At 40.1% G+C, this 23,801-nt stretch overlaps 1 protein-coding gene across 1 annotated transcript; it reads left to right on the top strand. All coding sequences in view use genetic code 11, as the record gives it.

Annotated features, from left to right (window-relative positions):
* Positions 1-18,326, top strand: EGR_09476 (ATP-dependent RNA helicase abstrakt; the record flags this gene model as incomplete). Its single annotated transcript, XM_024498725.1, has 9 exons — positions 1-99; positions 960-1,200; positions 3,629-3,764; positions 5,959-6,322; positions 10,092-10,394; positions 10,469-10,672; positions 12,709-12,756; positions 13,140-13,386; positions 18,004-18,326. The coding sequence occupies 9 exons, from the start codon at positions 1-3 to the stop codon at positions 18,324-18,326; spliced, it is 1,965 nt and encodes a 654-aa protein (XP_024346864.1).
* Between the last annotated feature and the right edge of the window lie 5,475 nt (positions 18,327-23,801).

Below are 23,801 nucleotides of genomic sequence, written 5' to 3'. Positions count from 1 at the left end.
ATGCAGAAGCGTCCAAAGGATGATTCTGATGTTTCCCCTCTGTCGGAGGATGATGACTATGTGCCGTATGTGCCATTGAAACAGAGGAGAAAGCAAAAGGTAATTGTTCACCTTGGGTGAAGATATTAGGTAAATCTTATTGCAAACTCTTCATCTACTTGCATTTTTTATCGATGAAGCACTTGACCTTTTGGCTTACTGTCGTGAAGTAGCATCGCTGACTACGAATTAACACTTACTAGCCTACTACACCTTCAATCACTCTCGGGGTGTTTGCGATCAGAATGCAAATATTTCTGCTAACATCCGTTCCTAGGTTTGAGTGAAATGGATACGATGCAACTAAAAAAAACAAATATGGTGGTTAATATTCTGTTAGATGCGGTGTTTGGGTTTATTCGCAATTCCTTTAGTCTCATTCATCCACTTCTACTTTTATCTGGTGTACCATACCTTACTAACTTTAGCTTAGCCGCGATTCTCACAGCTCAGTCGCTACATTGAATGAGCATGTGTTCTCGCGTATCACGATTTGTTTACTTCTTATCTCCATCCGAGTAATTTGTACTTTTGTCAGGGTACTTTCTTTTTCGACTTTTTGAGGCGCATTTGACTACATAAACTCCAATAATGATAAACCTTGGTTCATTCATAATTGACTTAGTGTACTTGTTTACATCTATACAGTTTATCAGGTTTCGGTCATTTTAGCTAAAAATGCGCTGTACAACCAGTTCTTCGTGCTCTTAGCACTTGAATTCATTCCTGAAGACATGAGGCGTACTGGGATGGAAGAAGGTTCATTGTTGACATACAGAAGGACAAGAAGACTATTGGGCGTGGATGAATATCCATGCCACTAAACTGTTGTTTGGAGCCATAAAGACCGAGAAATTCACGTAGTTGGATGAACCATTGAGACAAATGTCGTTTTACGCTATGCATGCATGCATTTCCAGCTCTACGCAATACGTCAGGCCCTCGGGAATCTAGCCTACTCTGAACCCACGGAGTCAGATCACGAAGACGCTACAGCGACTGTCGACAATACGACTGACAAGAAGACTCCCGATGGTCCCGCTTTGCCCTCCTCGACCTTGGGCCAGACCAATGGGGAGGCAGATGGACAGGAGACTGCTGGTCCCAAGGCTAAGGGTAGCCTCTTTGACACCATGTGGGAGCTCAAGAAACAGGCTGAAGGTGAGTTTTATGTCTACATAAATCTGTGCCACGCAAATTGTAATTACAAGGCTCTCTGTGTTTAACTATCTCTCTTCCCTCTTGGCATGACCATTTATCTTTGACTTTAGACAGCTAAGTTATGCACCAAAAGCGGGCACAAAGTAGGTCATGGAGCGTTTTTCTTTCTGAGTTCATTTACTTGTATACGCGTGCATTGAGTGCATACTACATGATGATGTTAATACCTATCACTGGGGCTGTCGAGATAGGTTCTGAATTTTAACTTGATTCGCCTCTCAAGCGTTACCTATGTTTCTATAGCACTTACAGTTAATTGTACTTTTTAAATCGATTGAAATTGTTGGCAGTGTTGTGGAAAGTGCATCAAAAAAGTGGACGAATTGCGTTAAATTGATAATGTGATGCTTGTTTAATGTTGAATTATAACTTCAATAGAAGCCAGAGCGATGTGGACGAATTCATGGTTGTAGTACAAAATCATTCAGCCTTCTCAAGTAACTTTATACGACTTCATGGAGTTGAGTTAATACCGGTTTTTGACGGCACAGATTTCTTTCGTGGTGTAAAGCACAAACACTCTGAAGGGTAACGACTGTCAGAATCCTACTCGAAGTGTTTATTCACAAATGGAGTTGCACGTTTATGCCTGATACTGGAATAAACTATCCGCTAGCATTTTTCCTTCTCATTATTTACCGAAGAATAGAAAAACTGCTTATTTTGCTGCAGTATTTTAACATTGTAGGCCTACCAGGCCTGACTCACACTTTATGGTGGCAGAGGTGACAATTTTCGCCTATTATTTGATTATGGGTAGGTTTTTTGTGGATATGAAGTAGAATCTTGAAGAAGCTAGGAATTTGTTTATATTTTTTGAAGTAGAATGATCTTGTAAGGAAATTACAGCGAGCTTGTACAGTTACTCAAATACTTTCATGAAAACGACTTCAAACATGCTTCAGAGGCTGCTACAATGTTGATCTTTGAGGAATCAGTTTCGACCAGCAATTTTAAATAATTCTCTATCAGAACAATATTATGCGTCTGGGATTCATCCACTGAGCTTGGAATGCTCGAGTGCTACCCTAAGACAATTTGGGGGCGGTATTGTGCTAATAGTGTATATGTAATGGTCCATCCAATACACAGTAACGTTGGATTTCCTCTGTGATTAAGCATGAATTTCCAGTGTAGATATTCCTTGCTCTAATGGCATTGTTTGCTGCGCATCACTGTCCATTCCTGAGCTGTTAACACATTATTGGAACGATCTGTGTTGAGACCTATTTGCTGAGCTTCCTCAGCAGCCTTGGCAGTTGATGAAGGGGTAAACGATCTGTTGTATTACTTACGTCAAGCGTTACCTGAACTTGCCCATGACGTGTTAACTCGAGATTGGCGATACGTACTTCTCTATTATAAGCGAGAGGTCTTCTCGAATAATCTGTCCGTCTGAATGGTTCATCACCCGAGTCAGACCGTTCGAACCGTTCGATTCTAGACGGTACGTTCTACTACCGTATTGTTAACGCCTTATCTAAGTACTACGTAGCAAGTTTGGTGAAAAACTTGTGCAGCTTTAGAGCTGAGTCAAATTCGTTTCTTAAAGTAAACTTGCTGGATTTACATCGATCAGGTTCAACTTTTTTTCATAGTATGAGTGATGTTAAAAATAAGAGGAGAGAACCAAATGCATCCCTAAAGTTCCTACAATTCACAGGATGTTATACGAGCGTCCTATATTAAAAATTACAACAGTTTATCCAGTTGCCTGATAAAATAGTAACCCTTGCTGCAATGATTTTCTCGCAAAACTCCATTTTCGGGAATCCTGATGGAATTATTCCCGAGCCCATTGGATATCTCGCCTTGGTGTGAGACCCGTTAGTTACTTTACTACCATCAAACCCGTTTCAAATACTTTGCATGTGTTAGCGCTGTAAAACTTAAGTGATTATTTATCGCTTAAAATTTGACTAGTCAAATGATATTTTTCCTTTTGGGAGAAAAAACGCGTCTAGCCCAGTGAAGGGAATGCACGAGCACCTTCTGCTAACGAATGAAAGCGGTTATTAACACATTGGTTAACGAAGATCGCTATGGAGGAGTTTTTCTCAGGCACGCAAATTAGATGGACCTTTAAATGGCTAAATTGCTTTTGTCATGGCTTCGTCTTCTCCATATTTTAAAAAAGGTTATGGTTCCTTGGTAATGGTTGAATTTCTTTTGAAGTGTAGTTATCTTTGATGCAGTTTAATTTAACAGTTCTTGTCAAATCAGCCTTCAGAATTTGGGAGTATTTTGCATTTCAGACTAAACTACTGAGCCATATACCTTATTGACTTATCTTAAATGTTTTAGAAGAGCTAGCCTTTTTTAAGGATCGAGGTGTATTTGTCCCGTCTTTTCTTCCTTTTTTGCCTAGAAAAGAGGGAGACAGAACGTGACAAGAAATTGAAGGAGGAGGCCCTCATTCTCAACAGTGTCACCGAAAAGACCGCCCTCAAGGGCGTTGGCGAAATTGCAATGGGTATCCACTATGACAAACCCGTCCAAACTGGGTAATTCTGCCTCTATTTATGTACTTTCTGATACAGCTTTGATAGCTAGACATTCAGCGTTTCTTACTATTAGTCTCAAATAGCCAACATACTTAGTATTATCTTTTTTCTTTTTGCTTGCTGACATTCGATTCGTCACCAGTTTCCTTTCCTTGTATCATGGTAGCGTTCCTAAGGCCAACTATTTGGGCTGTGCTGGTGGCTTATGAGTAGGCTAGCGTCATATTCTCTCCTTGATTAAACTCAGTTTGTTTTTCAATTGTGGACCTGCTGTCGCCCAAATTTGTGGTATTTCGGGCTAGCACCGTTACGTGCTACTACTTTACCTGTGTTGACAATTTGGTTCAACATAAATCCTCTGATTGATTCATGGTTTAATTCTCGTGATGGTTAGCTAAACAGGTCGAAGTATTTGAGTTAAAATAGCGTGGGGGTCGGTTTTTTAAAAATTTCTGTTGGATCATCTCCACACTTTAATTTGGTGTCTCAGCTTTTGACATCACTGGCCAATACACTCAAATATGTAGCAAATGCAAATTTATGCACTTGTACAATTCATGTTTGCTTACTTATCAATTCACGATTGCTCAAGAAGTGGGTTAGGTCCTATTTGCCTGATCTTTGCCAAGTTTTGCACTCAGCTTTTGGACGTGTCTTACTATGTTCTTATTATTTAATGTTCATTGAAACGAGTTTGTAGATCTCCACTTTAAATGACCGCGTATTTTAAAATTCAAATGATTGGGCCTGATTTTGTCAACAAGCAAAAGTGTAATGTTGCCACGGTCCCGTAGATGATTTGTTTACAGCCCAAGTTAGGCGAGCAAACCTTTGATGCAAATGGATGACTTCGTCGCAGCGTTTCACAAAAGGAGCTCTCTCTGTGTATCCGGTGGCTAAAAGCTCGTACAGCTTTCAACATAACCCAATCCAATGGCTTGCTGCTTGCTTGCAGATATGCACAATTCTATCAGTACGACGCACTTTATTGGGGTCTGCTATTTTTCCCTTTTTTGAACTTTCTTGTCGGATGTGATTTGAAATTTCTTGCTTTTCAAGCTCAGTTTAACCTGCATTCAAAGCTTTACATGCTTTTCGGCAGAGGCACTGCATAATATTTGAGTAGAGTGCTGTATGGGCTAGTAAAATACACCGTCTAGAATCAAACCATTCAAACAGTTTGATTCTGGTAAAGCGGGGTTCAAAGATAGATGCTCTATTATTGCTCAAGGAGACTCTCTATTCCTACTTAAAATAGAAGAGTACGTGTTGTTGATCTCGAAATGTCATGAACACTTAAGTAATACTTGACATAAGTAGTGCAGCGATTCATCTACACCTTTGTCAACTCAGTCGCGCAAAGAAGCTGAACAAATGGGTCTCAGCCGTTTGCATTGACAGGTGCTAACAAGAATTTCGGATGGTTTGTTCGCTAGTTTACCGTGAAACTAACTTGTGACGTTAAATGACTTTTGTGTTTGCATACTACAACCTTCATTAAATTAAAGACCATATCTTTGGCCATGTTCAAGCCATTCGCTCATCACTTTCCAAACCCCACTTTTAAGGCATTCGTCACCACACTTTGTACGTGGTCGTGTGTGCTGTAGACAGAATTGGTCACTACAAATCGTTCATTTGCTGAAGTTTATCGACTCAACGGGTTACATTTCGAAGATGGAAAAAATGAACGCCTTTTTAAAAGCGGTCAGAACTAGTTAATCAGTTGGAAGTCCTATTCCTACAAGGCAATGCAGGACCTCATGCTGATGCAAAACGTATCTGTAGAAGGCCTCACTGCAATTTAAGATGGGATGAGAGGGAGGTAGTGCATCATCATCATCCACATTCACCTGGTGATATTTCTCAAAACTGCAAGTAATTGCTACCTTATGTTAGCACCAGTATTAGGCAGTTTTGTGCCATAGAGAGAGAAAAGGAAAGCGAGGTCGAAATGGGGGTAATTAGGACTAGCTTTTTTCTTGAATTCAAAGTTTTGTAAAAAATGAAAACTTGAATATGTTTGTACTTTGTGGAGAGAATCATGCATTATAAAGCCATTATAAAAACTATGCAACTGATTTTGATATATTTTACCTATTTTTTGCATCTGAAGCCAAGAAACCACATTTTGGATGGCACTTTGGGTCGTTTTGGGCCCTGATAATACTCTTTTATTTACGTGCATGTTCAGGTGGCGACCAGCCCCATGGCTCGAAAATCAATCAGAAGAGAAGTCGGAGCAAATTCGGAAGCGCTACCGCATACTTGTAGAGGGTGAAGCGGTGCCCCCACCAATTCGCTCTTTCGCAGAGATGTGCCTCCCTCGAGTGGTGGTGGAAGAATTGCGTTCTCGTGGCATCGTCAAACCCACTCCCATTCAGATGCAGGGTCTACCTGCGGTTCTCTCGGGCCGTGATATGATTGGTATCGCCTTCACCGGCTCGGGCAAAACCATGGTCTTTGCTCTCCCCATCCTCATGTTCGCTCTGGACCAAGAGTCCAAAATCCCCTTCCTTCCCAGTGAGGGGCCCTATGGCCTCATTCTTGGGCCCTCCGTAAGTTTTTATTGCTTTATTATTATTACAATTAGGATGTATTAGTAATATTTCTAGTCTGTATTTAATGGTACCTATTCCTAGGAACGACTTTTTCAGTTTCTTTTGAAGTATCAATTCTAAATTCATTTCCACTCTACTTTTTTCGTTTTTTTTCCTGAAATTCTTTCATACTTCCTTGTTTGCAGCTGCTTATGGCGCTGTGGTGTTTTTATCATTCTGATTAAGAAGCGTTCGCAACGTTGCTTTCAAAATCACTCCTCTACCTTTTTTGATCATATTTCCGAAACTGGCTTTCCTGTCTTTTATTTGCAGATCTTTCTGATTGAATGGAACTACAGTTTCGACCAATAGACATTGTAAAATTTCACTATATTAATGCATCTAGGTTCGCTTTCTCTTCTTCAGTAGTCCATTACGACTAGTTATAGCTTTGCGATCTCTCAATTTTACCTTCATTTTTGCCATGAGTATTTTATTCTGCAATTGGTTAATCTTTCACAGCTTTGACTCCCTGTTAAAGCATGCTATTCCCTTCACATTCGATCCAATTCGTGTTAACGAAATACTTTGGCTCAGCTATTTATTAAGAAAAATTTAATGGCTGTGTAAGACCTCTTCAGGTCCGCTTACACATAAGTCATACCCCTCAGAATTATTGAGTGATTGACGATTAGATCGTTTGGGATGGCCAACGATATTTGCTTTCGCTTAACGAACGCAGCAATGCACAGGCACAAAGCCCTTTTTCATCACATTGTTGTCAGTCAGAAAGTCAGTGAGCAAAGGATCTAAGGTGGTCTGAGCGTTTTCATAGCTTACTTAAGAGGAGTGAAAAATAACAAATGACTAGTTTTTGAACCGTATTATCGTCTGCAAACGTGTGTAGGTAGTACTCACTTGTTCAGGTTCTACCTCCACTTTCCCCTTTCCAATCGACGTAGGTACAAATGAAATGTTTCATCGCTCACGTTAAGCATTACTTGGGGATGTTCTTGAAACGTTAGTTTACGATTGATGGCACATACCTTTCTAATATAAGCAAGAATGGAGGGCCTTCTTGGACATGATGCACCATCTATTTGAATGATCCATCGCCGGAATCAAAGCCTGTGAAGCTTTGGATCCGACACGTCAAACTTAAACTACTTCCGTCAGGTGGACTTAAAATAAGAGGAAAACAATAGAGCACAATAAGCCCTGTCATATCGATAGATTGGTATATCTACTCATGCTTTATTAGTATACAAATGAGCTATTTCACGCATTTCACCAGTCACAGAAATGATGGAAGCTAGGTGCGCGGTGAAGATGCAATAACTTTCTGTTATCGGATACATCAAACTTTTGACTGAAGAATGACATAGTGCTCAGAATTCTGAAATGGAGAAATGAAGTGCACTCTTTACCTACGGCCTATCATTAGCCTCGGGTGGTGATCATGAGGTCAAAATTATACTTCGAAATCGAGTGAAAAAGTAATCTCTATTAATTTTTCTTATTGTTTGCTACCGAGTTCTGACAGTGTTCAAAATGGTTCTATGAGTTACTGACTGCCAAAGTAATTCCTCTAATTTGCACCTCGCTTTTGTCGTTGAATTCCCCTCAATCTTACAGTGAAAGTAGATCATTCAGCATGCTAATCTGATCACTTTTATATGCCTCCAATTAAACTATCGCGATTAAATTTTTGCGTCCTTAGTCTTCCCTAAAGTCATGACAAGTTAGTGAGATGTAGGATTCATTATTTAACATGTAGAAGGGGTGGGAGGCAATGGGTCATGCCACCAAAGAGGAGGACAAAGCGGGGAGACTGCAATCACCTCCATATTATACTAGTGGGTCATTAATTGAGTTATTCATCCTTCATTTAGTATTTTCCTCCGTAGTGCTTTCCCAATAAACGTCCAACACATTAACCCTTCTTCACTTCAGTCTGCCATATCAACTGTCACTCTTTATTTCTGGTACTACCTTAACGATTTGTGGGAATCATTCACCTCAACTGTATGCCTGTCATCCTCTTTTTTCCTTTGACCTCAAGTTTTTCCCTGATGCCGTTGACTTCATTCTTCAAGTGTGTTTTGAACTGTGAATGTCTGCTGTACTGTCAATATGGGATATTTTGAACGCTTTTCTATTTGTAAAATAGTTTGATTTTAAGGGGAGGTAGTTCGTTAGTTGCGCGTTGCCTTATTTCAAACTGTGTCTTAATTCTTTGACAGCTGTGATAATTTACTTTAGTTATTCTCTGCAACTGAATTTGTCCGGCTTGTTATGCAGTTTACTAATTGGTCTCTATTCGATTGGCATGTTTGACTTTAAGACATTCATTGAAGGTAGAAACTGCTCTTCTATTTACAAATATATCAGATTTGTGTGGCTTTTGGTGTATTTCGTTGCAATGACTTGTTATAACTTGTGAAATAGATTCGATTTTTTATGTACTTGCATTGTAAACCATGGATGGGTCTGCGGCAGTCTATCGTTGCAGTATCTTTCACTGTATTCTCTGTTTTCCTCCTATTTTTAAACCACTCTCTTATCATAATAGGTTGGTTTGTCCTGATGAATGTGTTTAAAGTTTGTCCTGTTTACAAATCTACTTCAAAACGGTTCTAAACCAGTCCGAGCTTCTCGTAGAATTTTCTGTCTCACATTTGGAAAAGGTGCGATGGCGGAAAGCACGGCGTGTTTTATTTTGGTTGCTGACTGACCTACGATGATAAATGGCTTTTGAAATGCAAAATTAGCAAAGCAAACAAGCAAATCATCTGTTTTCTCTAAGTAATCTACCTATTGCCAATTTCATGCATCTAAGAAACTCACCACCTCATCCCTAGAAGACTTCGTTCATGCGTGTGTGTGTTGGACTGCACATTAAAAGGAATCACTCTTGAGAGACTCACCCACTTCATACGACAACTTGAAGGTGTGCAAGGCAAGAAAGCCTCAATGACGACGGAAAGAATGATCAGGACCAGCCAGTTGGTTGAAAGTAGGTCCCATTCTTTTCAAGTCAACGCAAAATTTACTTGTGAGAATACTTCTACCCTGCGACGGAATGGGATGGGATCGGATGTAATGAGGGGAGATATGGCCTCATCCTCTTAATCCCGCTTCTTTTTCCCCCATTCCTCCATGCGCTAATCATCAAGCTTTCTTCCGTATAGGAGTTTGGAATGTAAATGTTGGTAGAAACGGAGGTAGTTTAGGACATAGCGTTCTGTAAAAGTTGGGTTTGGAGCAGACGCATCTTGTTGGAAAAGGACTGGATGGTAATACTGATTACTTCACTGAGCAAAACATTTTATGAACGCAAAAACCTACTTGGCTATCCTGCACGCATTTCTCTTACACATTCCGTTTTCTATTCTAGCCTCATGCGCCCAGATTTGTTGACGATACGTGTTTGTTGGACGTTCCTAAATTGAATCCTATATTGGCAAAACATCATCATAATGAGATTATGCTTAAATACTAACTGACAATGGGTCCTGTTGAATATGTTTGAACATCGTTTTAACCACTCGTTATTGGCGCCGGCATTCTTAATAAAACTGTTTTACATCAAGGTCCACGTCTCTTGCTACTTCATTTTGAGTTGCGGGGTTTTTGTTGGTACATTTCTCTCCGTTGCGGTCCCCGTACTATCTTTTTATCACATGTGCAAAAACTATCTATCTTCTTAAGCGGAACTGTATCTCAGTATGGTAACATAGATGTGAGTAAGACTTCCACTCATATTGACCATTAATCTTTTTGTCAGCGCGAGTTGGCACGTCAGACGCAGGATGTTTTGACACATTTGGCCTCCAAGCTAGCCCGCGCCGGCTACCCCGAAGTCCGTATAGGCCTTTGTATCGGTGGTATGGCAGTTAAGGATCAGGTGGACAGTTTTCGTCGCTCTGGTGTTCATATCCTCGTCGCCACCCCTGGTCGCCTCATCGATCTGCTAGAAAAGAAGATTTTCAATTTGGAGATCTGTCGGTACCTTGTGCTAGACGAAGCCGATCGCATGATCGATATGGGCTTTGAAGAGGAGGTCCGAACTATTTTCTCCTACTTCAGGGTATTGTGAGGATTATGGCTATTATGCTTAGATTGTTTTAGTAACTGTGCTTACTGAACTGTGTCGTGTTTCAGGGTCAACGACAGACTCTCTTGTTCTCTGCCACAATGCCAAAAAAGATTCAAAATTTTGCCAAGTCGGCGCTGGTGAAACCAGTTACTGTGAATGTTGGCCGAGCAGGCGCTGCGAGTTTGAATGTTATTCAGGAGGTTTGCTACGTGAAACATGAGACAAAGATTCCGGAATTACTGGAAGCTCTTCAGAAGACTCCTCCACCGGTAAGATGCTTTTAACGGATCAGTTGCTCCTGTCCATTACCTGACTGCGATATTTACCGGCAGGGAAATCTTTACTTATCGTCAATATTTTAAGGACCAATTGGTCTGATGTGTTCACAATTAGGCTAAATTTGAAGTTTCATCTTAAATTATCACTTAGTTCATGGGTTTATGAAGCCCTTTTTTGGATTTAATATGCTGATTGAATTCGTCGAGAAGCCAAGCGTTAAGACCAAAGCAATAGTTTTAGATTCCGAGATTGGTTCGATTAGGAGCGAATCAAGTGCCTTTATTGTTTTAATATTGTTAATTTTTTGTATGCGACATAAGTCTGTGTGATTGTGAGTTTTTTATCCAGTTTTACTGTTTACATTATCAAGCGTGTATTGCCGGCATACGTGGGCTGAAAAGTAAAATATGAATCCCTCTTGAGAATCTTTTGAAGTGTGCACTCCGAAACGTGGAGATGATGCAGAGAATAAGTGCTGGGAGGGTCTGGCCCTTTGTACTTTAGTTTGAAGTCACTTCGTGCCAAATTTAACACGTTCGCTACCACCGTTGCGCGTATGTGACATTAATATATTCCTGCAAATACGTAATTTGTTATTTATTATTTCATGAAAACTTTAAACTGCAGGTTAGTTGATTGATTGCATAGATAAAATCAGTGTAGGCTGGCTTAGCTGGTAGCCAATGTGTCAACCGCCTATAATCCAAACTTCTTCACACATAAAATGTCAATTTTTTTTGGGAATTTAATCAGACTCTACTGGAAACGCCTTTTTCGTTAATGTGTATAAGTCAGTCAAAACAATGTTCTTTGGGCAACGAAGACATCCTTGTTTTCATTAAAGCGTTTTATTGAGAAGGGTATCAAGAGTTTGGCGGTTTGTTGGCAGACCATCCAATTTGTGGCCGCAGTAAAGACTCCAAGAGTTCTGCTTTAATACATTCAACACGCCTAAAATGTGTCCCTCTGTTAATAACATTCATTTTATTGAACGCTCATAATTCCATGAATTGGAAAATTATGTAAAAGTTAAGAACAAGTGGGAGTGGGAGCATTTTGTGGTGAGGTGGGGTTGTTTTTATCGGCTTTTCTACAAGTAGTAGATCAGTAAAAAGTTTAAATGTGATTTGCATTTTTCGGACAAGATAGTAAAAAGCACGCCCCCTTAGTCGTACAAGAAAAATCCTATGTGGCCCTCATTTTTGTGATTTTTTTACTAGGTAGTAAAGCTTACGGTGGCTTTAGGTGCGTGTGGCTGCTTCTACCCACTATTGAGATGTGATGTAAAATAGTGGAATGCTTTTGTCATGAGCTAACTCAATTGCAACGTGGCACAAGTATGTTCGATGGGTTTTGCTAACCCAGGGCTGATGCTTGGATCTTCTTAACAAAAACTGAGTAAGACACTAATCACAATTACTTCAAGTGCCCTTCAAATCTAAGTCATTCTCTGTGAGATGGTTAGACATTTGAGCTCCAGCCGCCATATCATATTCATTCATTTAGAATACTTTCTGGAGTGCTTGCACTATGGCGACAGTCCATTTTGGCTAAAAAGGAGCCCATAGCTAGTTCTATTATCAAAGGTATGATTAGGACTACGCATAATTTATAAATCAGAGAAATTTGGAGGTAGCACTATCGTCAGTGCATGTAGTAGCCTTGCATTGCCGTCGTCTAGGCCGGTTTCACGGGCGTTACTGCCGTTTAAGCTAAACCAGAGCTGTCGGATCTCTTGAAGAAAGAAAATAAATTTTCGTGAATTAAAGCTGTATTTGCTTCTCCTGCTACACTTATTTACCCATCACCCATCACTTAGCCAATACTTTGAAAGGAACTTAGGTATAGGAAGATTTGTCGGTACAGTTGGACAGCTTGCTTCTCTCCGCCACTGACCTTGCAATGGTTATGCTTGTTTGAATCCTGACGTGAAATTGTGTAGCCAGTTTTTTTGTTATCTATAATGAGGCAGTCTAGAAGATTTTGTGTTTTCTTCTCGGGGTACTTTTCCAACTGTACTGTGTAGGCCAAGAGGAAATCTGTCGTTCTCCTTACCGGCCGAATGTTCAAAGGAGTAAGTGATGCGGTGGACTGAGATTGTCATTCATGGTCGTCTTTGAAACGTTTACCGTATTGTACAGTGTTCGTATTCTTTCGTAAATATTCACGGACTCTACGCTCTTGTTTACTAGGCGCTTTTTTACTCCATGATGTTTCATAAACGCACCGCCGCTTTTGCTTGCGATCGTGATTAACGGTGTTTAAACTGAACTTGCTCAAGTTGTGTGCCCCAGCTATCGGAAAATGCTTACCGCGTATTACTTGATTTACTATTGTCACGGTGGCACCATTTTTATATCCCGCCTGTAAAATTAAAAAATTCGATTGGACTTGAACGATCCTCGTAAGTGTCTGGCCAGAGGCTTCCAAAATTTTATAATATGTTTGTGTCCGTAGGTAATAATTTTTGCGGAGCGGAAGCAAGACGTTGACGCGATTCACGAGTATCTTCTGCTGAAGGGTGTGGATGCGGTGTCGATTCACGGTGGCAAGGACCAGGAGGAGCGTGTGACGGCTGTCAAGATGTTCCGCGAACGTCAGCGTGATGTCCTTGTCGCCACGGACGTGGCAAGCAAAGGTCTTGACTTTCCCGAGATCATGCATGTCATCAACTACGACATGCCGGAAGACATCGAAAACTATGGTGCGTAATTTTTCCGTCTGATTGAAATGTCTTATTTTGTAGTGGTGTAGATTGGGAAACTGAAAATTTGATGGTTCGCTTTCTTGCAAGTCCTCCTTTTCCTTAAGTTTTTGTTTCCTCTGTACGGCTTCTTCGACTTGCGGAGGCATAGTTGAGCGGAAGTTTCTGTCATAACTAGATGCTTTTTAAACTGCTAGAAGTTCCTCCCTCTCATCTATTAAACGGGTTTTAAAGAATTCCCTTATTTAAGTGGTGGTTGCCTCCCGTCGTGCTTTTATGCAAATTCTCTTTGCACCAGATTTTAACTTGCTTTAAAGAAATGTATTCTACCAAAGTTTCATTCAGGCTAAGGTTGTCCTCCCATGTTTCCCCCCCCTCTCATTCTTGCTCTGTTTCTAACTCTGTTTTTATTAATTGCGTCAATTGTTTATGCAGTTGAAGGTTTATTTTTGGACTTAGAGGACTTGCAGACTAGCTAGCAGAAAGAAGTCATATGCACATATGTAAAAAAAACGTGAGAAGCGATAATAGTTGTCTTTTTTTCCAAATCATATATTGTGGCATCGACAATGAATGTGTCACCTGATTCTACATCATTATAGTACACTGCTAGCCAACTTTGCTAGGGTGTTTTGTGAAAAAATATCACTTATCTAGTGTTTAGCGTCTTGGTTACCCCGTGGGAGTTATGTCACATTTACGTCTACAAAAGCATACAAAAAGTGGTAAAACCTCTTAAAGCATGGTAGCCACTTTTCACCCCTACCTCCTCATTAAATCGTGAAATCCCGCAAAATACTCCAAACATAAGCGATGCAATGCAACTTGGAGTAGTTGCCTCTTCGTGATATATTTTTTCATAAACTGTGGCAAAGCAATGTAAGATTATTAAGTAAGTTCGTGGGTTTCTTACAGCGCAGTTTTGGTTTATGCGTTGAAATATTCACTTGTAAAATCAACTGTCAATGCCCATCAAGGCAAAAGCGAAACGTTATTTCCACTTCTATTAAACGTTTAGTCGTTAGAGATCAGGAAAAGTGAGGATGAGGCACAGTCTCCCTCCCATACATTTCTAACATAAAACTCTTTTTACCGGTTAGCATTGCGGCGGCATAAGGTCTTACAGTGCATTGCAAGCATTCTGATTTACTTGTCATAGCTGTTTTCGAAACACAAAATGTGCAGCTGAAAAATTTGAACTGTAGACAGCCACACTCAGACGCACAAAACAAGCATAACCTACTGTGAATGAAGTGCTGCGTGCTTAAAAGTGCGGGGTGCGGTAGGTAGTTTAGTATACAAAAAACATTTCTCATCGTAATTCAGTCAGTAAACAATCCATGATTCGAGGCCTTTTTATAACTTATGTGGAAGAAGTGAAGATCATATTGAGTCTTTGAAGGCTATTGCCATTTCAGATCTATTCTCTCATCGTCCTTTGTGCGACTTTGTTAGCCAAAGTAAGTGTAAACGAGTAGTTTTACAAATCGCGTTAAACGTTACTGGAGCTTGTGCGCCTCTTTTCAAATCAAGAATAGATTATCTTCCTGAACATGATGCAACATCTGTCAATGGATTTGAACTGTTTGCCCAGTAAGACATGCTCTATCGACATACTAATGCCCATCCCTCCAAATTTTATAATGCGCTCGAATAAACAGTTACATGTTCTTTACTAGTGGGGTGTCTCACAAACTTTTTACCACCTCCCATCTCCCTTCCAATTGCAGGCAATTCTGATAATTCTTTTACCAATCGAAGTAGTTGATCCTGAAGTGGATTGTCTATTCCTTAATAGAAAACGCCTTTGAAAATGTGTTTTCGAGTGGTCCAACGGTACGGCATAATAATCGTGAGAAATTACGATGTTATCTCTTTTTCCATGCGCACTTGTTTTATCACAAGTTATCTGTTGCTACTGTAATCTATCTGAACAGGTTGATTGAAGTCGACTGACCGATCCAATTGTCTCTAAAAATGATAGCGTGTTAGTTATCGTTTTCGGTATGACTGGGCCTCAAGGAGAAGTTGTCCTCCTTTCTTAAATTTCGAGCTCTTGGGTAGCATAAACATGGTATATTGGAAATAAATAACTTTAAACTGATAGTAGTTATACTGCAAAAATGATTATTTTAATTTTGCCAAATAATTTGAGGTAGGTTTTTTGGGAGCGCTTTTTTGACTTACATCGATCTTTTTCACCTGTTCCCAGCGTCACCATTATGTGACAACTAGTTTTGCAACTGTCGGTACAGTCAAATTGTGTCTTATTAAGTGTAAAATAATTATGCAGATGTAGGGTGTTCCCAACTTGTAGACTGTTGTGTTTCTCTTTAGAATAACAACTAATTTGGTGAATCTCTTGGTCTGTAGTGGTTGACTTTCCTTTGGGACTAGCTGTGAAAGTGTTTAGGTTCGTTGAAACGAATTTATGAAAGACTCTTGTCTTTTAAATATTTGTTTAATCTCAATCTATGCGGGATATCACTCTGCTTTTTTTTAAAATGCGTTATAAATTCGGGTATGCGAAAATCATTTAGACAGACATGTGACAAGCTGTTTGTGTCTTAAGGATTGTCATTTCCTGGCGGTAGAAATGTTCGTAAAGCTGAAATCAAGTCGGTGCTCTATAGTGCGCTTTTTGTGGGTAGTCGTTTTACTGAGTGCATTACTTTACTGCTAGCTGTTTGCTTAGTGCGGAGGTTTTCTAGGATCACATTTTTGGAAGTTCAAAAATGATCACTGACACGATAGGTGCAGATGATTCTAGACGCCCAACTATAGTCACAAACACGAGGGTTTGGGTAGGTCTGTGACCGTTTCATGCGAAGCGAAAATTAGGAATTAATGCGGCAACGAAACGTAAGTTCGCTCTTACGAGCTCAAAAATATTCACAATCTCAGATAGCAAATAAATTAAAGAGGCTACTGTTGGCAAGAAATTCGATCTTGAGAGTTTTTCGGGACCGGAATCTATCTGAAATGTGCAACACCTTCTGACATGTTTCATGTGGAATTGAAACTCGCGCTTGTCTCCACAATATGCAGACATGTGCCAAAGCTTTTCTCCTATGCAACTTGGCCACACATGGAATGGCGTCAGTAATTGAAGAAGTGGTTGGATCTTTCATTATTAAGTTCAATTTAAATTTGATATTTTTTTGAACAGTTGCGTGTTTCGGGGTTAGCAACACTCTTCGAAAAGGGCATTTCTGCATATTACATCAAAGGGTTGATATACCTCCAAGGAGCTGCTTACTTAACAAAATCATAAACTCTGTCATCACATTACATTTTACAAATTGGAAGTGGTTTCTGAAGGTTTCTGTAACTTCATAATTTGATGATATGGTCATCCTCTTGATGTCTCGGTATCGCGTGTTCCTTTGCAAAATAGATTTATTCACTATGATAGTAGAAAAGGAATCTGGTGACTTGAAAAATTGTTAGTGAGAACTTTGCATTGGCAATGAAAGTGGACTGTTTTGCTACTGTGAAAATACTCTCTTTTCTAAACCTATCCTGACATTACATTCATGTGTGAAAACGCAATTGTTCAATGGGGGTGGAAATAGTTTTGTTTATTTAATTTGCAGACTACGTCTTTGGGGGATTTTGCTTAGTCCATGGTCGAGAGTTCATGGGGTCGGGGTACCTTGCCCACACTTATGCACATAGAACAGGCTTCTATAAATTAGGGCTCAGATTTGGAGATAAATTAGTAATAGTAGCTATTTCTGCTGCATTTTGAATGACATTTTGGACAAATGTGGGCTACAGCTTAAATGAATCATTTTTAGTACGCTTTGATCATAGTGGTAAATTTGGCCCTAGATTGCTTAACTGGGACGGTTGGTAACATTTACAAAAGTCGAATCAACGCTATTCCGTATAATCGTGACTCCAGTTTTGGTTGAGATTGAAAGTAAGGTAATGGGTAACTTAATCTGTGAGTATTTGATGACGGGGAGGTATGCTACAGGGGTATTCTTGTCAAATTCGGAACTTTTTGAGCATATAAAATGTAGGAAAAATTTTTGATAAGTGCTAATATGTACTTCTTTTTTTTATTACACACGTGCACGTAAGCCAGCTTTTAAAGTAATGTAGGTGTGGTTGACAAGGCTCTAATCTGGGGGTCACTACAGCCGGGGCCGTTATTTACTTCATTCAGATTTCTTAGTGCTGCTGTATTCCATGGTTAAACTGTACTGCGCTTGAAGTCGTGTAGGTTTTGCGTCTCCGTTCAAAAATAACTTAATTACCGCACACTTCTGTGCACGCACTCTATTGTCTACCATCTTGCTCTGGCTTAATGATAGGGCGTACTTGGCATTTACTTCAAAATGTGGTGTCACCACAGTAGCACATCTTATTATACGCCGAAAAATTCAAGTCTCGGTTTGAGTTGAACATCCGTGCGTGGCGGGCCATTCTCTGGACGTTTTAGTTACATTGGTTAATGGAACGGTAAATTTTTCAACAGTGGTAAATGGTATTGCTTATCAATGGCGAGAAAGGGACAGTGGTATCTCTGCTTTTGTCGCTTTGATTGCAATACGTTGTCCATGGTGTGATGATAAAAGCGTTTCTTTTTTTTTCTTGTCCTCCCGTTAGTGCACAGGATTGGTCGTACAGGCCGAGGCAAGCAGAAAGGTTTGGCGACTACTTTTATCAATAAGAGTGTGAACGAGTCGACCCTGCTGGACTTAAAGCACCTGCTCATAGAGGCGCGACAGCCGGTGCCAGATTTCCTGCTGGAGCTCTCTGCTGATCATGTGGACGAGCACTTGGCGGGCGTGAGCGGTGACGAGGTGGGCTGTGCTTACTGCGGTGGCCTCGGACATCGCATCACACATTGTCCCAAGCTGGAGGCCGAACAAAATAAGGCTGCTGTGGGAATGAGTCGCAAGGACTACCTTTCCTTCGCCGATTACTAAATTTCCCTTCATGTTCTCTATTTCCAAATTTTCTTGTATATATGTGCGTATCTCATCCTACAATCTGCTATTTCATTTTCTCAATCGACTAAGTCCTGCTAATTTGTCCTTGAAGCGAATTTCGCTACTTTTGGAAGATAATTAGCGTAATGACCGATCGGCAGACGCATTGTTTCCTAATGAAGTAGTCTCCCAAACATAATGGAAAGGCTCTAGATTTCGGCATTCATTGACTGGGACATATCTGTTCGTCATTTTTGAAAGGAAATATTTTTCGTGTACTTTGCTATCAAAATGTAGCAAAGCCGCTTACTACTAAGGATCGACTGATATTCTGTTCGGTGAGGTAACCGGCATTACAGTCTACATGCCTTTTTCACCGAGACAAATCTGCCACAAATTTCACTTTTACAGGCCTTTGAGTCGCGTTTCTGTCAAACTTTCACATCCCAGCTCCCAGCGTGGCGTGGAATTATCGAAAGTTAATGTCAAGAAGGTGTGACGATGAGCGCTTGGAGGAATGTGAGGAAAACGAGCAGGATGCCGAGGATGAGGTTATACCGCTCCCTCTCTCTCACGAGTAAGTTTTTTACGGTCTTGAGAAGAATGGAACTTGCCTCCAACTGGCTGACAGGCCCTGACTGTTTTTTTGCGTCTTCATTAAAGCTTTTCTTACTTTGTACATTTTCAAGCTGTCGTATGGAGTAGATGAATCTCTCAAGCGTGAGTGTTTGTATGGGCAATTCATCATACCCACTTGTCTAAGCTAAATGCAGTCTTATTGTAAGATGATGAACGCCTTCCAAATGTGAAGTGGATGATGGGTGGGTCGTTTGGAAGAATCCAATGATTCAGTCGTTTGCTTGAAGAATTCAGCAACGCAAAAATTATTTCTTATTAAAGGTCGCTTATTTTATTAGTCAGCTAATAAGCCAAAAATATAAAACGCACAAACTGACAGGCTGTGGAAGCTGTTGTCATCTTTCAATGTGTGCGTAGGTGTTAATAGCCCCACGCTTGACTTCCACCACGGTATTTTCGGCATCACTGGAAGTTGGAGTTGAAGCATAAATCTCATCAAATAAACCCCTTAACCGGCACTATCACATGGGGCTTCAAAGTACAGGAAAATGACGGAGAGTGTCGATGCGGTGATGTACATATCTGTTCTTCATAATGTAAACATGTGAGCCATCGCAGGTTTTTTTTGACAAGTAATAACACGTCATGGTAGCGACCTACGCACAAAATGTCAAACGTTTTTTTGTTTCATGTAAGGTGTGGCCTATGTGTGTTACATCTACGTCTCTCATTGTAATTTTGATGGCGTAATGTGTTATAAATAAATTTTTAACTGTGCTGATCTTTTTATTTATTATTTTTCCTACTATTTTCCGTTGATAGCTCATAAGTCCTTTCTGTACGTGTATAAATTATGCCCCAACTCGTACACCGCCTTCTGAAAAGACGAAGGTGATGCAGAATTATGATACAGGGATTGAAACTATTCTGGGAAAGTTGTGGTTTTATCCAGCATTATTCGCTTTTCTGTTTTTTAGTTTGACCTCTGTAGACTTAGTGTAAAAGAGTCCCTTTTTACTGTCAAATTTACCAACTTCGCATTGGTACCCGGAGTTATAACTCTCTCAGTAGATAAAATGGCAGACTTTGCATTGCTGAAAGTTGATTTGCCTGTAAAGGTCATTAGACTTAGTAGGGTACTTATTTTTCGGTGAGAAGGTGGGTTGGAACTTTACCAGAGCCCACTCAGGCCTTTCAGATTCACACTATTGAACACTACATTAAGGTGCAAGAAAAAATTGTCAAAGGCTTATCAAAAAAATGTTTATTTGACCCCTCTTGTCTTCATGAGCCTGTCAGGTCGAACCTTAAAATCATCACCACAATAGGCGTTTTTTCTGTCGTGGTAAAAACCTATCCGCATCCGGTGCTACGATTTTTACGAAGGATTTGTTTTCTCTTTTTTTTTCTTAACTAGCTTAGTATCATTTAAATGGTTAAGTGGACGCTGCTTTCCTTTTTTTTCTTCCTCAAATTATGCATTATTTAATCATCCATGTTACTGTGCCTGAAAAATGCAACTCAACTTTTGCTCCTTATGTTCATCCGTGACTTTTTTCAACAAAATTTTGTTCAACTATTCTCATTTCTTTTTTACGATGAGAAGGATATTAGCTGATGCTCTTTGCTTTGGGCTTTTGCTCCTGTTTCATGTTCAGTACAAGATCAGGCTCTCGGTAGAAACCCAACTACATTGTTAGTGTTCCCTATTGGGGTGTTTAGGGATATAGAGAGTATCTGCGTTTGTCCTTTTGTAAAATCACGGTACATTTTTCTGCTCGAAAGAAGGCAAATTCCCAAATTTTTTTGAAATGCTCTCTATCTTCTGAGTAGTTGGAATGCTTGACAAATGCTTAGTGCTAAGTGGATTTACCAGCTTAACGCCGCACCCCTCGGCACCACCTTGCAGGCACTTATCGCGCAGTCCAAGTTGTTTGTTGCATTACGATCGCTTTGCACACACTTGAGCGAGAGAGGGAAAGAGAGAATAACACATCTTTGGATTTACGACAAAGTTTTTTTTCTCTGATCTGTTTATACTAGGCCTTAGAGATCGATAGGTGGGCTTCACTCCGTCAACATGAATGCTGAATTACAGGCGATCAAAAAGTGATTGTCACAATAGCTTCGATTCTCAGTATCATTCAACGTGGTGAAATGTTAGATTATCACGTCTCGCTCTCGATCCAGATTATATTCCGTTGTAAACTAAACTTATCATTAATCGCTGGGGTCTAATCCTTCTCCTCCAAAACTTTGTGAAATACAGAATTTCATGTGTTTAGCTTTTTAGTCGGAGCAATTGTGATGAAATATTAGATAATTAAATGGGGTTAATGGGATTTTCGGCACAGTCTGTTGCAGTGACTTAGTGTAACCTGCAGGAACCCGAAAAACGTTTATGTTGATACAATATAGAACAAATATGGGTTCGCGGAAGTCGAATATCGCCGCGGTTCGCTTCACCATGCTCTCACACATCCAATTCAACGTGGTAGCACAGCGGCACAACCTGTAAAATTTGTTGCTAAGCCTTTGAAGAATGTGAGGTGACACAAGTCACCGCCTAGAATCAAAAGATTTGCACAGTGTGCTTCTGGAGATGAAGCAGTGAATAATGAGTGCCGTATCATCCAAGACCCTTTGTACTGCTGAAGATTTATGCGTTATGAATCGAGATTTACGCGCCAAGAAGAGCTTTCTGGTGTGTCGAATGGGGGTGATTCAAAAACTCCTTCACGTTTGCACTACTTGAGAATCGAAATCGTGTTGGCGTCAGCTGCCAAGTGGATTCCCGTTGCATGGATTCCGTGAACATCAATGTGTAAAGTTAAAACCATTATCAGAAGGATGTCGTAATTCGACAATAGGGATTCTTCTCTCATCCTGGTTTCAGTCACCATTCTGAATGGCGTGGCGCACCGCTCACGCCAATTCTGTTAACAATCAGAAGCGCTGCAGAAGGCTAAGGTATTCCTGCAATTGTCTGCAGCATCACATAGATCCTTTAATTCCTGTGCTAAGGAGTGATTAAATTTAAATCAACCTTTCGAAACGGAAGAAATTCAAGTTAACTTTAGAGAAATTTCGGTGTTACCCATATTAAAAATGGCGAATTTTAAGCAGAATTTGAACATTTAATCCACCCAATCCTTGTGAAAATGAGATTAATGGATAGCAAAAAATGGAGCACCGAGGAAAATCTGATCATAAGCCACTGGTGTAATAAATGGTGTGGATATCAACAATTCGCAGGTCGTAAGTAATACCTCCAAATTCTGTCGCTCCGGTACACTTCGCCGAATGAACCTCAAACACCTACTGTTGAATTCGGGTACTTTCTAGCTGTAATTGTTATGTCTGTCTTTCGGTTAATTGCACTTTACTCAAAGGCTCAGAAAAGTAAGAAGTGACGCAGGAGAAGGTATAAAAACCCTCAAAATCTACCTCTACGTCGATAATGTCGAGCGCTTATCCCTTTATCCACTTGTAGGGCTCCTAGATTACCCTAATATATGGGCGAAATTTCCTTGTTTCCAATGAATTCTTTCGAAATATTTCTAGGTTACTTCCAACTAAGGTTTAAAACTAGACCATTCTGGAAATTTTACAGATTTCTTTTGCTAAATTGCCACGGACTCTACATTGTTGATCTATCATAAGTTGTCAAGCAGTGTTGTCTTTAGATTTTACAGCTTTGCACCTGTTTGCTTTAAGCACTTGTTCGCCTTTATCCATTAATTCTTAAAGGTAAAAGAGTCAGTTTAAAAAGTACACTATCGTACACAAATTTGCTCTAAATTTTAAATGAGACCCTGTCTGCTACGTTTACAAGTGAACTTTTAAACATGTGTTAGAAACTTTTGCCCCTATTTGGCCTGAAGATTCCAAGAAATCCGCAATCTGTCAGGAACGCCCCAAAAATCTCCCCTAAGTTAATTTATAAATCATGTAAACTTTAATAACTTAACTAAGAGAGGAGTATTAAATGACAACTATTTATCCAGGAAACTGTGGTATTGTAGGTGGTCTTCCACAGCTTTAAACATCTGCTTCTATTGGGTTATTTCAAGGTGTGAGAACAAAAGAGAAGACTTATCGGAAAAACTCTAGACATATATCTCCATTGCCTACTCATTCAGAATTTTACCCGACTGTTTGCATTCGTTCCTGATACCAGATATGGAGATATGCGCTTTAGCAGTTATAAGTAGTATGTGCGTCTACTGTGACTGAAACAGCCTCGACGAAAGTCTAAATTTCCTTTCTTTTTTCTACTTTAATCGCTTCTAATTAAGTTATTTTAATATTATTCTCAAATGGAAGAGAATGCTACTCTCTGGTGCTTGAAGTCACCTAAAAGCAGTGATTTCAAAGTATCGTTATGTTACGAGGCTCGCATCTTGTTGCAAATGCCCTCCTCATCTCTAACAATTGCCATATTTCTGTACTCAGACGATCACTGTCACCTCACTTTTATGCAAGACAACAAGAAAACACTGTACACATTAGAAACAACTTCGGGCAGTGTGAGCTTTGTTTGAATGAAGAGTGCTGAAGTTGCTTAGGTGAGTGTTTGCATTTCTTAGGACATTCAGTACAGATCGTCGCAATTACTTGTTACAACGTGTAAGAACTTGCACATTACGGGTGACAGTCTGCATGCAAGCATTATTAAGCATAGGTAGACGTGCAGTCGTCTACCTCCACGATTACTCTTTATTTGTGCTCTCTACCATTTGCCTTCCATTTGGAACCCATCTGATAGACGTGAGTCGAGCTTGTCCATCTCACGAGCCAGATTAAAGTCGGTTTCAGGCCTGGGGAGGGCAGCACCTTGTGACATTTGTTGAATAGCATTCAAAGAAGGTATGGTAGGCTAAGATAGTGCTC

This window comes from Echinococcus granulosus (genome assembly GCF_000524195.1).
Source record: "Echinococcus granulosus chromosome Unknown EG_S00149, whole genome shotgun sequence".
NCBI classification, from domain to species: Eukaryota; Metazoa; Platyhelminthes; class Cestoda; order Cyclophyllidea; family Taeniidae; genus Echinococcus; species Echinococcus granulosus.
The sequence above is the reverse complement of the archived record's forward strand: the minus strand, read 5'-3'. Positions and strand labels throughout refer to the sequence as shown.